At 42.6% G+C, this 18001-nt stretch overlaps 1 protein-coding gene across 4 annotated transcripts in view; it reads right to left on the bottom strand.

The window, feature by feature from the left end:
- Nucleotides 1-18001, bottom strand: part of SAMD4A (sterile alpha motif domain containing 4A) — a 216372-nt gene that overhangs the window by 84048 nt on the left and 114323 nt on the right. For all 4 annotated transcript variants that reach the window (XM_019725735.3, XM_019725736.3, XM_074327456.2 and 1 more), the window contains exon 3: nt 1067-1585. In XM_019725735.3, coding sequence (XP_019581294.2) covers nt 1067-1585 — 519 coding nt within the window. The remainder of the gene's footprint in view (nt 1-1066; nt 1586-18001) is intronic.

Raw genomic sequence — 18001 nt, 5'->3', positions numbered from 1 at the left:
TTCAAGAAAACCATTTTAAAAGGCCCCTCAGGCAAAAGATCCAAGTGGAAGTAGAGGCCAAGAAGCCATCATTGCCAATTCTTAATGTTCTCATATCTTTTAACTGGGGGTTCCTGCATGTTGACCAAAGCTTTTCCCCAAGAAAGTTACCTTGGCACTGACACTATTCACAGACACATGCAAACTAGCATCAAGGAATTCTGTTTAAAGACGGCCCACTCTCCCACATTGCTACACTATAGAAGCACCAATGGCATTTTGTCATTTTGCTCAGTCTAAAGTGGAAAGCTAGCGAGGACTCTGGCCCTAGTTCCAGCTGTGGGCAGGGTTCTTTTGCTTTAGTGGTCAAAAGAGCAGCAGGCTGTCCTCCGCTCTCACCCCCTGCAAAGCAGGTCCTGACCTGCGTCTCCTAAAGGTGTAGACTGTGCCAGAGAAGGCCACCGCATTCGCATCAGGCCACAGGACAGAGTAGCACTCTCAGTCAGCAAACCTGCTCCCCCTGGTCAAGAGCAAAGGTGTCCCAACAACTGGGGACAAAACCAGGAAATGCGAGGGAGGGAACATTCCAGGGTGAAATTGAAAACAAAAAGAAGAAAAAAGAAAGGAAAAGGAAAAAATAAAAGAGAAAATGCACAAAGCCCATGAGGCTGTCTGGTTAACCCTGGGTTAGAAGCAGGTTTAGAAAATCACACATAACTCAGCATCTCGGCAAACCCAAAGACCCCAGGGTGAAAGACATGAGAGTGAAAGGCATTTCTATTTGTGGAAACACTTGGTTTCCTTCTTTCACCACTCATTCTCTCTCTCTTATTTAAAAAATTCTTTTTTAGTCTATTCGTCACCCAAATTTGGACCATCAATCACTTTTACCTGCCCAACATTTGTATCCTTCCAGAAACCAAAGAGGAACAAAGATGGGGTCCGAAGATCCCTTTCCCACAGCCAATTCCAATCAGCCCTTCTCTCCCAGGGTTACGGGTGCTCGGAGCAGACATTCCCAGCCGGACATGCCACACACAGCAAGTCGCCAAACCAGACTGCGCTAAAGGACTTCAAGGGGACTTACTTGTACTTGTGCTGGTTCCGATTGTATTGATTGTGGTGGGGACAGATGAGGAGGAGTAGAGGGGCACGTGGCCGTTCTCACATCCCAGACTTTTGTCCTGCCAGTTGGAGGCATTGATGCAAATCCCAGAATCCCGCGAGTTCTGCCACCCATTGAGCTTGTCGTCGGAGTTCTGTCTTTGGTGATAGTAGTGCGTCTGTCCATAATCCACAGAGTCCGAGCGGCTTCGGTTCTGGCCACCAAAGCTGGTCGACGTGCGGTCCTCCAAGTGATTCAGCCACATGGCTAAAGCACTGCGGTCTTCCAACGAAGTGGCCGGATGTATCAAAGCGTAGGACAACAGCTGCCGGCTCTCCTCTATGTGCTGGTTGTGTTCAATAGAGTGTGCCAGGATTTGCGGCAGCAGTTTCATATACTCCACTTTTGCATCGAGGTTTCCTGGCTTCAGCAAAGGCAGGTGAGTTAACAGGAGGGAAATCACTTTATCCTTGGATTCCTGTTGCCATTGGTTAATGATTCCTGAAAAGGAAAATATACAGGGCAAATAAGCAAATACAGTCACAATGACACAAAACACCGTACTGTAAAGGAAATTCCTGTGGTTTAGCGTCCCCATCTATGGACCCTGGCTAAATTTTCTCAAAACAGCCCATGAATCAGATTAGATAACTAACTTCAGGTTGTCAGGGGGCAGTGACTTCAGTAAAACACAAAAGAAACGTTTTTTAATGTTTGGGTCCTCAATCTAATTCTCATTCAGATCTCCAAAGAGGCTACAACTACTTTGGTACAACCAAATAGAATTCCAGCCTCCCTCTCCCCCCTTTTTTTCTTAGAAAAGTCTAGCCACATCCTCAGATAGACAGGAAAATAAGGAATAAGAAAATCTCCACAGAAAAGCTAGTGGAATCAAGGTTCCATATACTGGAGTCTTGGGGATAAGGCTGCTTCCCACCTCCACACCCCACCCCCAAATACCTGTGGAAAAGTGGTTTAAACCCTGGTAAAGGCATTCGTGTGGAGTTCATAAACTTCCTAGATGGAGAAATCTGTCAAGAAAAAAAAGGACGCCCCTCATCCTAGGGAAGTAAGTCTGTACCTTGCTCATGAGAAGCTGACTCAGAAAACAACTATGAGCTCAAATGAGCAATGGACCCAAGCTCCAGGAGCACTTCTCATCACACATGTAAGCAAGCTATTTTTCTCTGTGTAAAGAAGATCTGTTTAGCTATTTTTATTGTGGTAAAATATATTTAACATAATATTTACCATTTAACCATTTTAAGTGTACAGGTCAGTGGCATTAAGTACATTCAGAAGGTTGTGCAACCATCACTATCATCCATGTCCAGAGCTTTTTCATGTTCCCAAACTGAAACTCTGTCCTCATAAACAATAACTCCCCATACCCTCCTCGCCCCAGCCCCTGGCAACCACTATTCTACTTTCTGTCTCTGTGACTTTGACTACTCTAGGTATCTCATACAGTGGAATACCCTTATGTGAATGGTTTATTTCACTCAGCATAAGGTCTTCAAGGTCCATCCATGTGAAGATCTGTTTTAACACACTCACAAGGATCCCTTTCTGACCCTTTTGATCAAAACACAAACTTGTTGCCTTTAGGTAAACATGGATAAACAATACACTTCACCATGACTGGCCTTTGAGAAGTAGCTTGTTCTGGAGACTGACAGTTAGGACCTAGGGTAACAGGAAAGAAAGCTCTTTTCTAGAAAAGACATTCCTGACACCTGGAGACCTCAATTTTGATGACCCCACAGGGACAGGTAGTCCCGCTGGCTTTCACACAGTATCGGCAGAGTTGAAAGGTTCCTGGAACTTAGCAAAAGGGCTTCACAATTCTAGCAAGGCACACATATATCAAGGCAAGCTCAACAGTCATCATTGACCATAAGTTACAAATGCATCAGCCATGTACTCTAACGCCTCTCAAGACTACAGGGGTGTGTTCAAAGAAAAGTATTGGGCAAAGTATGTAATGAAAAAAATGTGGGCTTTGGAGTTAGGCAAACCTGGGCACGAATCCCAGACCTGCCCCTTAATTTGCAGTGGAAACTTGGTCAGTTACTGAATTTCTCAACCTCAATTCCCTAATTAGTCAAGAGTGTTACCAAGAGCATCTGCCCTCTTTGAGTTAAATGAGATGATGTATCAAAAGGACCATTCAACTACTTGATGGTGGAAATAATTCCTCTTACTTGTCTCTGCATTAGTCAGGCCCACATTAGAGTGATGTTGGGTGGTTTTGGATACCAAGTTTTAAAAATCATAGAGGCCAAACACCACCCAGGGAAGGTCATTAAAAATCATCGGAGTTGGAAAAGAGGTAGAAAGTCAAAAGATGAAAGAAAATGGGGTTATTGAGCTTACAATTGAAAAATATGAAAAGATGTTTGACTCCTTTCAAGTGGAGCTCTCATAAGGAGATGAACAGTCAACTATCTGAAGTAGAAGTCTTCGGATTGAAGCAGGAGAGATTAAGATTGGGCGTGGAGAAGAACTGAAGAGCCAGAATGACAACAGACTCAGAGGAGTCACCCAGAAAGGCTCTACAATCTGTCCCGGGGGCAGGAAAAATAGAACTAGATGGTCTCCAGAAGCATTGTTGGATAGAAATACAATGATGAAATATGGTATTCCACATAAGGAATTGAAAACTTTCTAGTACTAAAAGACAAGTAAAAAGAAGGAGGTAAAATTAATTATTTTTACAGGTGAATCAGTTTATATTCTTTGCTTTGTATTAAGTCTTTGAAATCTAGGGTGTATTTTACCACCAAAAGCACATCTCAAGGTGGACTAGGCACCGCCGAAGTGCTCAGAAGCCATGTGTGGCTGGTGGCTACTGAATTGGCTAGCACAGTTCCATAGACATTCAGATGGGGAAGGCAGGTGGGAGGGCACAGATGACCTCAGCAGGTCCCTTGCAGCTCCCTGACTCTATATTTAGCTAACCGCCACCTGACACAAGACAACCCTCATGCATTCTACTAGGTATAGCCTCCCCTTTGGAGTAGCTCCTGGAGATGAAGAAAGTACCACTTCTAACTTTCTCATCAATACATTTTCAGCAAATACCAGTTTGCTATGCTTGGGATGAAGATAAAATCTATTCATTAAGTCCATGGAGCTAAACAGGTACTGGCAAGAAGCCAAAGGGTCTGAGAGGAAGATGAATCTATGTGTAATAACAACACTGATCAGAAGTGGCTAGTATACACCCTGGAAGAAAATGTACGTTTAAAAATAAAATTTGGGAACAACCTTGAATAAACATTCACGAGGCTGAGGAACTCTCTAGCTTTCTGCTAGGTCACTTCCCTGTTTGGATATTGTACCCTTCCGCAAAAGGTCAGCCTAAAAAAAAATCAGGAACAAAAACAAAACGTAAACAGGACTCAGAGTGCAAACTAGACACATTATCTCCACGCAAGCCCTCCCTGCCAGGGATTAACCTGGGGTCCAGAGGAGGAACGAGCACAGCGAAGAGGAAAAGGAAACGTGCGGCCACTGGCCCTGGTCCCTTCCAGGGCTGAAACGGTTCTTTCTCTATCCTTGGGACAGGGCTTGGATAGTGTGGGGTTGTGGCGTGGCCAGGAGGACAACTAAGACTTTTGTTTACTGCCACTGGGAACATGGACGTAAGATGGCCTTCTGAGGGCTAGCTACACCTACTGGATCAAACTGTTTCTGCTACTGCTACAGCTGCCACGCTGACAGCTAACAGTATTGAATGTTTTCTATGTGCCAGGTAGTCTTCTAAGTGCTGTCATATAATTACTCATTTAATCCTCACAAGAAGCTTATGAGGTAGGTCTTGTTACAGCTTTATTTTACAGATGAGGACACAGAGAGACACAGAGAGGTCAAGTAACTTGCCCCAGGTCCCCTGGCTAGTGAGGTGACAGAATGGGAATATGCTAATTAGCATAGATACATAATGGTTATCATACTAGAAGAGCTTGGAATAAGCTAAAAACGTTGATATTTATAATATATAATATATAATTATATAATACATAAAATATATAATTACACACATATATAATTATATATAAAATGAGTATATGTGTATCATATTTATAAATATAATAATACATTAATAGAGTACATGGATCAGCAGAATAATTGGTCAGCTATGGAAGTGCAGAAAAAAAGGAGTTACAGAGACAATGTAGGTGATAGCTATTGTGGTTTTAAAATATATCCACAATTTCTTTGACACTCCTCCCCAAAAAGTGGAGCCTAATTAATTCCCTTCCCTTTGAGTGAAGGCTGGACCTAGTGAGTGGCTTCTAGCAAACAGAAAGTAGCGTAAATGACAGTGTGTGACTTCATGGATTAGGTAACAAAAGGCATTGCAGCATTTGTCTTGCTGTCTCTTGGGTTACTCACTCTGTGGCAAGCCAGCTACCATTTGTGAGGTCACTCAAGCAACCCAGTAGGGAGAGAGATCTTGGTAGTAAGGAACTGAGGTCTCTTGCCAACAGCCAACACCAATTTGCTAGCCATGTGAGGGAACCATCTTGGAAGCTGAACTCCCAGCCCTGGTTAAGCCTTCAGATGACTGTATCCCAGACAACATTTTGAGGGACCATGAGCCAGAACCACTTTTGACACAAAAATGTGTGTGATAACATGTTTATTGTTGTTTTAAGCTGCTTCATTTTGGGTGATTTGTTATGTGGCCAAAGATAGCTAATACACCTATCCAAGTGCCCCTCTAGGAAAAAGGAAGTTTTAGTCATTTGGCTTTGAGTAATTCAGTCCTTCAGGCAAAATCATTCCCACTCTGAGATGAATTCATAAGGCTAACCTGTTGCCACTAAACATTCACCTCACTTAGCCTTCCTCATTTTGATTATCTACTCACCAAAAAACCTTTGGACTATGATTTAGCTCACCCGATACCTTCAGCGAGAGAATGAACTGATCATACAGACTTGAGGTATTTCGACATTCTGTGATGATGATTTTCAGGGCAACTTAATAAATGGTTTCTGATTATGATTTGGCTTCCTGTGGAGGCCTTCCTGTGTTGATTATATGGACTTTGAGTACATCGGATCCCCCTGATGATGGCTCTTCCTGGCAAATTAATAAGCCAACATTGCAGGTTCTATGTCCCTGCTTTCTATTTAGTACTAAGTCGGTCTCAGAGTACGTGTGCCCAGGGCACTGACGAGAGTATCTCCACCTTCAAACAGAAGCCAGGCCCTACATGTGGGGACTTGGTACATGATGGCTCGGTCCTGCCCAGCTGCCCACTGGCCTTCTTTGTGGCATCAACATCACCTTCCAAAAAGAAAAGAGCCTTTACTGAGATGTGTATCCAATGGATTCTCCTTACTGGAGAAGACCCAGGAATCCTCAAAATTTTAATTAATCAATCGCTTCCATGAGGCAGTTTCTATTATTATCCACCCCAATATCTTTCTATTCTGTAGACAGTCTGGAAAAATGGAAGTCCAAGAACAGCAAGGTTCAACGATGCCAAGTTACCTCTATTACTTTCTTTGAATACTTTATTATTTCTCTGGATAAGGAGCAGAGATGTAAGAGTTTGCTGGATGGTTTATGAGGGTAAAAGTTAATGATTTATAATTTATAAACCGGTGATACAGGAGTAGTAAAAAAAAAATCTTAGAAGAGCTATAATTAAAGACCGTGAGGATTAGGAAACTGTCCCAATAATTATTGGAGTGACAAAGAGTATGTTTAAATACCAAGTCGGGTATTTTTATTACACAGTGGTACTACTACACAATGGTATGTCAATGTGTAAGGGCTCCAGTTGTTAGTAAATTACCCTTAAATTGCTATTTTATTTTACTCTTGTTTCCAGATTAATAACATTTACCATAAAAGGGTTTCTCACAAGTGTATTTAGGCAATTTGCTCATGTGAGAAATGTCTGGATAGTAAGTGCACACATATAAGAAGTACCTGTTAAATAAATGCTCTAAAAGGAGGGCATACAGGTGGGTCTTAAATGGTCAAATGTTCCTTGGAAGAATTCGTATTACAAACAGTCCTAGACACATCATGGAATAAAGGCTTCTAAACGTAGTGCAGCTCTGCACAACTCAAAGATGTTAACACCACACACTATGTCAGTGGTAACACCACACACTATGCATTGGGTAGGGATGTGAGCTGACAGGACACCTGAAAAATCAGAGGGAAAAATGGAAACTATCCATGACAAACAGTGGGATTCTTGTGTTGGCACCTGCACTTGCCTCTTGTCTCCCAAGGTACCCTCTTGAACTAGAGATGGCTAGAGAAACAGCTCCATAATTTGTTGGAGTCCTGCAAAAGATGTGGATTAGACCAGTTGTAATGCGGGACACATATACTAGGTTGCTGCAAAGATAATTGCGGTTTTTGCAATTCTTTTCAACCTTTAAAACTGCAATTACTTTTGCACCAAGCTAATAATATAGAGTTACTGAGCTCCTTCGAGCAGACACAAAGGATTGAGAAGATAAGAAACCTTCTCCCTATTTTCAAGGAGGGTGATTGCTGGCTTCCAAGATGGCCCCTATGGATCCCCATCTCTTGGTATTCATGCCCTTGTGTACTCTCCTCCCAAAACGAATCTGAGCAGGTCTATGTAACCAATAGAGTGTGGCAGAGGTGTTCTGAGATTAGGTCATAAAAGGCATTGCAGCTTCCATCTTTTTCTCTTGGTTCATTTGCTCTGGGGAAAGCTAGCCTTACCAATTATGAAGACACTCTGGCAGAGGCCCATGTGGGGAGGAACTCAGGCCTGCTACTAACAGCCAGTACCACCTGCCAGTGAGTGAGCCACCTCAGAAGTGGATTCTCCAGCTCTAGTCAATATCTTGACTACAACCTTGTGGGAGACCTTAAGCCAGAACTACCCAGCTAGGCTGTCCGAAATTTCTGACCCTCAGAAAACTATGATAAATATTATTATGTGAAGCCATTAAGTTTGGGGGGTGATTTGTTACACAACAATAGTTAACTAATACATGGAGCTTTGTGTTACTTGGTAAAAATCACTCAGAAACTCTACTGTCTCTTGAATTCACTAGAAAAGGCAGGGGTCTATGTCGTGGACTCCATGGTCCACTCTAACCGGTTACTAGAGCTTTCTCTGAGAAGGTCATTAGGTACTTGTCATTCATAGGCACCTGACCATCCTCAAAGGGCAAGAACCAGGCAACTCTGATCCTGACAGACACCTACAGTAACCTACTTACTGCTCCAGAGTGATCTGGTCATCTTTTCAATGAGGACTTCCCATGTTAGTCACTTTTTCCCTGGGTAGTAGCACTGGCACGGCTGGGTGCTCAAGCAGGGCTCCTTTGCGCCTGACAGACCACAGACCAGCAGTGATCTAGTCCTGAGATCTCAGCTAAGGGCTTAAGTCAGGCTTGGGATTCACCTTCAGGCTTCTGACCTTCTCCTGGCTATGACCAACTCTTGTAGGTCTGAGGCTGCAGGCACATAAAACAGGCCAGCTCCCTCAACCACTTGCCTCAGTTGTGACCTCTGGCTTTGCCAGTACGCAGAGAATGCCCACATGTGTACCTCCAGCCCAGGTCTGTCTCTGAGCTTCAAACTCCTATATCCCAACTGCATCCTTTACATCTCTACTCAGATGATCTCAAAGTTAACGTGTCCAAAACTGAACTGATGCACTTACTCATTCGATCTGCTCCCTTCGTCTTCTTCTCTATCTCAGCAAATGGCTTCTCCATCTTTCCAGTAGTTCAAGTGGAAACCTTAGAGTATCTCTGACTTCTTTCTCTCACATCCCATATTTAATCTGTCAGCAAATCCTGTCCTCCGAATCCCCAAAATATATCCAGAATCTGACTACCTCTCACCAAGCTTCTGCATTCCACCCACCCCCAACAGTCTATTATTAACATAAGAACCACAGGATCTTTTTATACTAGAAGATAAGTCATGTCACCTCTCTGATCAAACATTCCAATGTTTTCCCATCTCAAGCTGAGTAAGAGACATGCGATGGCCTATCAGCCTCTCTATGATCTAGACCCCATCCTTGCTGCTGTCTTTCATTCATTCCAGTTTATCCTGGCTTCCTTGCTGTTCCTTTGACATACTAGACGTGTGCTACTTCCCAACCTTTGCACTTGCTGTTCCCTCTGGCTGAAACGCATTTCTCCCAGACCCACATTTAGCCTCCCTCAGTTCTGTCTGCTCAGAAGTTACGTTCTTGGTGAGACCGCCTCTGTCCACACTATTTTAAATTGCTCACATCACCCCTTCACCCTACACTCCCTTATCCCCCCTGCCCTGCTTTATTTTTCTCAATAGCACTTATCACATGATCTGATGTGTATTACACTTATTTTCTGTCTTTCTCTACTACACTGTAAGCACTATGAGGATAGTGGTGTTGTCTACATTTTTGCATGCTTTAACATTTCCTTATTAACCACATTTTTTAGTGGTTATATAAAATCGTGCCCAGGCATTTTGTTTGATAGTGTTTTATTAGACTTTGGGATTTCTTACTCTAAATCTTAAGCACTTCCTAGAAATTTTCTTCAAATAAAGACTGATGGACTGGGGTGACCTGCAAACAAAAGTGAGTACTAACCGTCACCCCAAAACTGTTCAGTCACCTCTTTCTAATTTAACTCTGCAGAATTCTGATTACTTTTAGCTATAACAGCAAATAAAAACAGGAACATATAAAAGTAGAAAATAAAATGATTAGCTCAATTTCCAAAATCTTGACTACACTCCCCTTCTCAATATTCTGTTTAGGATGGAAAATTTCCCCACATGCTAGAAAACAAAAGCATAATGGGTGCTTTTCCTGATTGTAACTGCCACCAATTAAAGTAATCTTCATGATAAAGATTTGAGAGGCTGAGACAGAAGAATTAAATGTATTTAATACACTCTTTTGCAAGCATCTGTTGATGAAAGAAAGAAAACTGATGCCAATACAGTAAGATTGTGTTAAGACAGTTGTATGCCCAAGTGTTTTTAGCCATAAGTGACTATAATCTAATAAAATCTCACAGGAACGGGTCTCCTAAGGGTCAGATAAATTACAGATAAAGAAAAAGTTACCTTACTCTTGACAAATGCAAGACAAATCCTTGCAACCACATTTGGGTAGTTTTTTTTTTTTAATATCAAAACCCCTCAGGGGAGAAGCTATAAATGTTCTAAAAGCAAGAAGCTTTCCCATTCACTAATCTTCAGTGCCACTCTTGCACTCCCAGACCACCACTGACAAAACCCCACATACCACAAAATAACTCTTCAATAGTATTTCAAAATAATGAATTAGCAATCCTCTTGCCGACCTTGCAAAGGATAAAAACATGCTTTGTGTTACTGCAGTAAGTCCTCACTTAATGCTCCAGATAGGTTCTTGGAAACTGCTATTTTAATCAAAATGATGTATAACAAAACCAATTTTTACCACAGGCTAACTCATATAAACAAGAGTTAAGTTCCTACTGCATATTTCTGGTCACCCATATATCACTAAACTTCTAAATAAAGACCCAAAACACTGCTCATATTAAACACTGAAGTAAATGTAAGCTATTCATACATTTAAGAAAGATTAATAAAAGTAAGATAATTTTTTTCCAACCCGCTTATTCCAGTTCAGGGTTCGGTTGGCCATAGTCTCTCCTGGTAGCTCAGGGCACAAGGCGGGACCCACCCTGGACAGGACACCCTCCCATCGCAGGGCCACTTACACACAAACACCCACCCTGAGACTGGGACAATGCAGGTCCCAATTCACCTCACGAGCACATCTTTGGGATGTAGGAAGAAACCGGAGTCCCTGGAGAAAACCCACACAGAAATGGGGAGAACATGCAAACTCTACACAGGCAATGGTCTCAGCGGGGAATCGATTCTTTTTTCCCATTAACATCATAACAAAATATTGTTGAACAAAATGACATTATTCGAGGACCTGCTGTACACTTAGATTCAGGCCTTGCTCCATGAAAAGCAGTAGAAATAAGAGCCTTGAAAGACGCGTACCATGGTGCACATAGCCTAATTGCAATAATTAGGCGACCAAGACCAAAATCCTTGGCAATGTCCAGACAGAGTCAACAAAGGAGCCTCTTGGGAGGAATATAAACAGGTCAAATCACAAAAGAATAATTTGTGCTTGGCCCAACAGACCAAATTGAACAACAGCCACTTTACACAATAAGCTCATAAACCTCACTAAATATGGGAAGGGCCAGAGTGAACACGTTTTACCTCTGACAACAGGGAACCATTCTACGTCTTTAAATGAATAGGGGTTTTAAGTCACTGGACCACACACTTTCTAAAATAATGAGGAAATTGCTCAACAACTTATAGACGAGATCTCCCATCTTGAGGGATAGGACTCCAAAATATAAGTGTGAATGTAAGAGCCCTGTGACGTGTATGACTATGTAAGTATTGTCACCAAGGAATGGTACATATATATTCCCAAAATACGCATGTTAGAAAAGTTGATAGCAAAATTTATGTATCACTCATTTAGGTATGAAATCTGCAATACATGTACGAATTATTCTATGGAGGAGAGAATGAACAGTTTTGTGGAGGCAGGATATTCAAATTCATGGTCACAAATCAACTGTTACTGTATTTGAAAAGAAGGGCCTAGTCAACTGTACAAGGACGGAGTTTGGTGACCTGCCCGAGGACACAGCCAATCCCGCTCTCACTCTCATTAGACATAGCCCTGTAGAGGGAGTTAGAGGCACACCTCCCTTTCTGGTTCCCTTGAGCTATCAACCAACTCCAGGAATTTATGCAATGATAAGCAGAAAAGCCGCTTATTTTCACCTGTTACTTGTGTACCACACTCGTTTTCAGGTTAGTAGGTCTGTTGACGCCATTAGTATAAGATTTTTCAAATTTGTTGAGACGGAAGGGGGGATACTTTTTAATATCTGAAGTCCTCTGGGGTAGTGGGGTAAGAAGGAGAAAAGTTAGAAAGCACAATGGTAAAGGATAAACTTCTCTAATCAGGAAAGAGAATGGCTGAGGCCACTTCCCTCCTTCTGGGCATCCCACTATGAAATTAAATAGACCCAACAGTCCGTGGCTGGACCAGAATTAGAAGGATTGGCCAAATGAGGACCCTTTGCTTCAGTAGACTTTGTGGGAATGTTGCAGGGGGACACAAAAGCTCAGAGCCCATAGTTATGCCTGTGGACAGGGCCTCTCACTCAGCTTTTCTGAGTCTCAGATGTACCAGCTAGAATTCCAAACCGAAGACACAAAAACAGCAAGAGGATTTAGGCCACACAGGTCCAGAGCCTGAGTGACAGCAGTGGCCTGTTTTGCTTTAATCTAGCTTTACACTACCACCTTTGGAGGTGAATGTATTTATTCATCCATTAGATATTTATCTTTGGTCCCTTATTAATGTATATGGCTTGTTGCTAGGACCTGTTCTTTTCGATGGGGTGTGAAGGGTCAGAAATAGCCATGGGAAAAGTTTTATACCCCCAAAGAAATGTCTGCAACACAAAGAATTTGGAGCGAATTAGACCAGAAGAGTAGAGAAATACTTTAAGAAGGTCTCCATTTATAGAACCAATAGGCAACTCTGTAAGGAGTAGAATCCATTCTCTAAAGTAACCCCAGAACCTACAGTAGATTTCCAGCCAGACTTCAACACTTTATTTACTGGAAAAACACAAAGAGCTTGGTTGATTATCACTACACCAATGGAGACATAACCTTTGACTGTTTAAACCTTAAAAGAGACCATTGTTTATTAATAAATAGTCTGTGCTGTAGATATACACCAGAAACAACCAAACCTTCTCCTTCCCACCCCACATTATCACCCATGACATGACTTAAGCATGTACTTCCCTCTTCAGATCCTACTGATCTACTCTGGCTCTCATTGCCTTCTCTCTACCACAATTTAGCTCAATGACGTACATGCTTGTACAATACTTTCTCCTCAATTAGACCCCCTTTAAGGGCTGGGACAGTGCCTGCACTTAAGTGTTCCTTACTCTCTTCTTGGCCACTTAGGTTTGCTAGACCAGACTGAACCAAAGATACGTGCACTTTTCTATCATGGCCGATATACAGTACATCTGTTCCTTCTCAGCTTCATCTGTCTCTGGTTAGGGTGCTAGTGTCAACAGTGGAAACTCTGGACCAGGACAGAATAATGAGGGACACTGGGACTTGACAGAAGGGGAGCACTGGCCTCTCTTCACAGATGGATGCTCCCCAGTGTCTTTATATCAGCCCCCTCCTGTGGCGCTCCCGAGGCTGTTTGCTTTCTAAGAGTCTCTCTCTCTCTCTCTCTCTCTCTCTCTCTCTCTCTCTCTCTCTCTCTCTCTCTCTCTCTCTTTCTCTCACACACACACACCCCATCATCATCATCATCATCATCATCATCATCATACCGGAAGCCCAGCCACCCGGAGACTCAGAGTCTAAGATGCAAGTTACAAATACCTAAGATGGGCTCGGTTGTCTTGGGCTCCTTTCTGAGATACTCACTTCCAAGAACTGTAGGAGTATTAAGTGCTCTAAGTGACTTGAGGAAAAGGAAAAGGAAGATAATAACGCGTAGTGATTGAGAGCGCAGATTCTAGCTGCACTGTCTGGGTTTAAATCCTAATAATCCATTTAGTTAACAGTGTGTCCTTGGGCAATTTACTTAGCCACTCTACACCTCAGTTGCCTCATCTGGAAAATGGGATATTTCAAAGGATTGTTGTGATACTTGGATTATTTGATCTGTCTGAAGCATAGGGACCATTATCTGGCCCATGGTGAATACTATATAATTGTGACAGTCACCATCATTTAAGGGAACCGATGATGCTCGATGGTACCTTCTCCTACAGGCAGAAGAAGGGGAAGGAGGGGAGAATACGGCAGCCAAAAAAGTCTAAGGCACTGGTTTCAAAGTGTAAAGAGAGTCACACACCTGGAAACCTGTTAGAAATGCAAATGCTGGGACTCCATCCTACATTTACTGAATCAGAAACTCTATGTGTGTTCAAAAACCTCTTCAGGTGATTCAGATCCAGGCTTAAACTTGAGAACCCCTAGTCCAAGGAACAAAGAATCATGATCTCCAGTGTCTAGCTTTTGGAGGATGGGCAGGTTAAGACTGATATGAAAACCAGGTGGGAAAAACAATTCCTACCAGGAGAAAGGCTAAGAGGCATCAATTCAAAGAGTGGTAAGGACCTATTTTTTAAGAGAAAATGTTGGATTAAGAAAAATAATAACCAACACATAAGCAAGCAAAAGGTCATATTTCTACAACAGGGCTGATCTCTCAAGTTTTCCTTGAGAGCAATGTTAAAAGGAGTGATAACACCTTCTGAAGCTAGACAGGGGAGCCACAATATGACCCACTTGGGTTTTTAGGGTGCCCTCAGAGTAATAAAGTCTGATTAGCCCTGAGGTAGCTCGAGAATAAAATGAAGATGAGACTCTCCATGTTAAAGCGTCTTTACCATAGACTCACACCCTCACAAACCACCCCTGCATGGTCACCGGAGTGTGGTGTGGCTCCAAGGGAAAGGGTGGAGATGGGTCTGCAGTAGGCACCGAGGAGCCTGGAGCACAGAGCCATGGCATTACCTCTAAACGGTTACTCTGGAGAGCCATTTGGGGAAGTATCAACTCACGGGTCTGACGATGAACCACGAGACATGCAGCCAACAGGAGCAAAATTCTCTCGATCAGAGGACCATAATATTTTGTTGAGTTTGTGGTGGGGAGGGCACAGCCGCTGTACAAGTTATATGGAGCTGAACATATTACAATGGAACCAGATGTTAGGTGAAAAAGCTGTGAGTTGGTGGAATTATCACATAAGGGATTGCTCCATCTCCTCCCTCTCCACTTTGTCCTCTTCCTTTTCTTGCCTGCTCTGGTGTCCACTGGGCACAGCTCATCATTATTGAGTGTCGGCTGGGTATTGTGATGTCAGAGGCATCACCCACAGTGGACGATGCCTGAGGAGAGACTAGCAGTCCAGCCTTGTCTGGAGACACATGGCCCTGATTTGACACCACCCACCCTCCATTTACCTGATAACATATCACATCTCAGCCATCTTTGGAAGACTTTACCCTCCCCTCCCAAAACCAATATGGTGCTTCAGAGAAACTGAGGCACAGAGAAACTCACCCAAGGTCACATGGCAATACCCCAGTACAGCCGTGAACAGTGCCACAGCTTCCTGACCACGTGATCACCCCAGTCCAGGGGCCCCAGCTGCCTTTTATAGAAAGTTTCCACACACCTTCTATTCCTAACCTCGATCACAAGCATTGCTGGTCCACATGCTTCGGAGGCACTGCAGAACCTCTGTGTCACAGACTTAGTAACATGCCCCATTTAGGACCATGAGTACAACTTGTTTGCACTGGACACTGAATTCTAGATATTCTTCTTGGGCTGCTTTGTTTTTATTTCAAACACAGCTAACTAATCAGGGCTTTATGCATCAACAAAAACCAACTTTGATTCTCCAAGAAAAATCAGCAGCTTACCACACACAACCCTCCCTGGCCCTCCCCAAGATGCCAAGAACTTCAAGAGTCTGCAGTTTGGGGGTGGGAAGGATAGTTTGTTCTCAACTGCCTGTGGTGGGGCAGGACCCATCTCTTTTAGTTTTCATTTTGCAAGCTGACAGTCACAGTGCTGAGAAAGTGAAATCTAATAAATTGAGATCATCACTTTTGAATATATATTTAAATATGTTATATATATATATATATATATATATATATATATATATATATATATACACACACACATATTAAGGTTATGAGAATGTCTTGACCTTGAGACCTAAAATGGATAGAGCCTTCAGAAAAAAGGGAAGCAGCCCCTCAGAATAAGAACTGAAGGTGAAGGTGAAGAACAGATATATAACCTTTAGCACATGGCTTGCTCCACTAATCACTGAACACTTCCAGTACCTAAATAAAGCCCCGGAAAGCACATATATTTGAAGAACTGGCTCATTTATAAAACAACCGATGGGCCAAGGCAGGGAGCGTTCTTCAGCCAATAAGGTGACTTGGTTTCTCAACATGACAGATGTATAGTTCAGTCATATAGTAAATAAGATAAAACTTCATTGTAAAAGAGCCCCGACTGTCCCCCATGTGATCCGCCTTTGCTGCCTCCTCATGTGACTGGCCTCCCAATTTAGAGCGTAACCAACTCCCAATGACCTGTAATAACACCATTCCCAAATTAGAGCTCTCAATTTGACTTGGCCTCAGTCCCTCCCTCAAAGCAAAATAAAGCATCCGTTTTCTTTTTTTCACATTCATAATACTCTCCTTTTTGAGTTGCCAACTCAAACCCTGCTCCAGTCAGATTGAGCCCTTCCTCTATTTTTTTTTTTTTTCTGGTTAGCCAAAGAGCCTGATGGAAAAACACCAAGAGACAAAAACAAAAACAAAATCAGACGAAAATTCCAAGTAAGTGACATTCAGCTGGAAAAGCTATGATTCACATGCAAATAAAAAATCTCCCTGAATTCACTGTTATATGACGCAAGCCCCTGGCTTCGACATAAAAAGGGCAGAATGAAATCACCCACAATTAAACTCACTCTGGAATACTGGAATTCTCTGGCTAGGCCTCCCCAGCTAATGATAAGAAAACCCCCAACTGTAACCGATTGAAGCTAATTGTGTTGGATCCCAGGGCATCCCCACCTCAGCTGGCGTTCACTTCTGAACATGCCTCAATCCAACATTCTCCACCTTCCTCACCCCGACCTGGACTCAGCATAACTAACACTGAGACAGGACTCCCAGGGGGCAGCACTCCTTTCCCGGCAGACATCAGGGGATTGTGATGAGGACCATGGATCTCACCCCTACGATCCCCATTCCAGGATGGCAGTGTGCAAGAAAGCTTTCTAAGGAGCTCTGGGAAGGTCCCCTAAGACTAGACAGAGCCTTTGTATGAGCTTCACAGCATCATGAGACTCTGATCCCAAGTCCAGGCCAGAGATAGTTTAGTCAGTCACTTCTCCAGACTGGTAGATAATTTACCATCCCACTTCCCATTTTTCTCCTTAGGAGAAAGTTGACCAGACGCCACTTTCTTTTTCTCCAGATGGTTCTCTTAGGATGCACACTCCATTAGCCTGAGACTCACAGAATTCTGCAGATGGAAGGGACCTCAGAGTTTTTCTGGCACTTCCTTTACTAGTTGCGGGGCTCCCACCAACATGATTCCTCCTTGATGGCCACCAGGGCTGAGCTACTCACTAGGCCTAGGGAGCCCACTTCCACTATCAGAGAGCTATGATTACAGAAGCCATAATCAGCCTCTCTGCCTTCCTCCCATTCAACAAAGGTCAGTTTTTCTGAAACCACAAAGAATAAATCTACAAATACTTGAACACACATGTTCATAGCAACATTATTCACAGTAACCAAAAGCAACCCAAATGTCCACCAATAGATGAATGGATAAATAAAATATGGCATATACATACAATGGAATATTATTCAGCCTTTAAAGGGAATGAAATTCTGACATATGCTACAACATGGATGAACCTTGAAAACATTATGCCAAGTGAAAGAAGTCAGACACAGAAGAACAAATATTGTATGATTTCATGTATACTCGAATGAGGTACCTAGAATAGGTAAATTTATGGAGATAGAAGGTAGATTAGAGGTTATCATAGGCTGGGGGAGGGGGAGTTATTGTTTAATGTCTAAAGAGTTTCTATTTGGGATGATGAAAAAATTCTGGAAATGGATAGTGGTGATGGTAGCACAACATTGTGAATATAATTAATGTAACAACCATACACTTAAAAATGATTAAAATGTCAAATTTTATGCATATTTTACAACAATAAAAAATACCAAAAAAAGAAATCTACTT

The sequence above is a fragment of the Rhinolophus sinicus genome, chromosome 3, assembly GCF_057876585.1.
Source record: "Rhinolophus sinicus isolate RSI-liver-muscle chromosome 3, RSI-T2T, whole genome shotgun sequence".
Lineage (NCBI taxonomy): Eukaryota > Metazoa > Chordata > Mammalia > Chiroptera > Rhinolophidae > Rhinolophus > Rhinolophus sinicus.
Note: the sequence above shows the minus strand (reverse complement) of the source record. Positions and strands in the feature narration are given on the sequence as shown.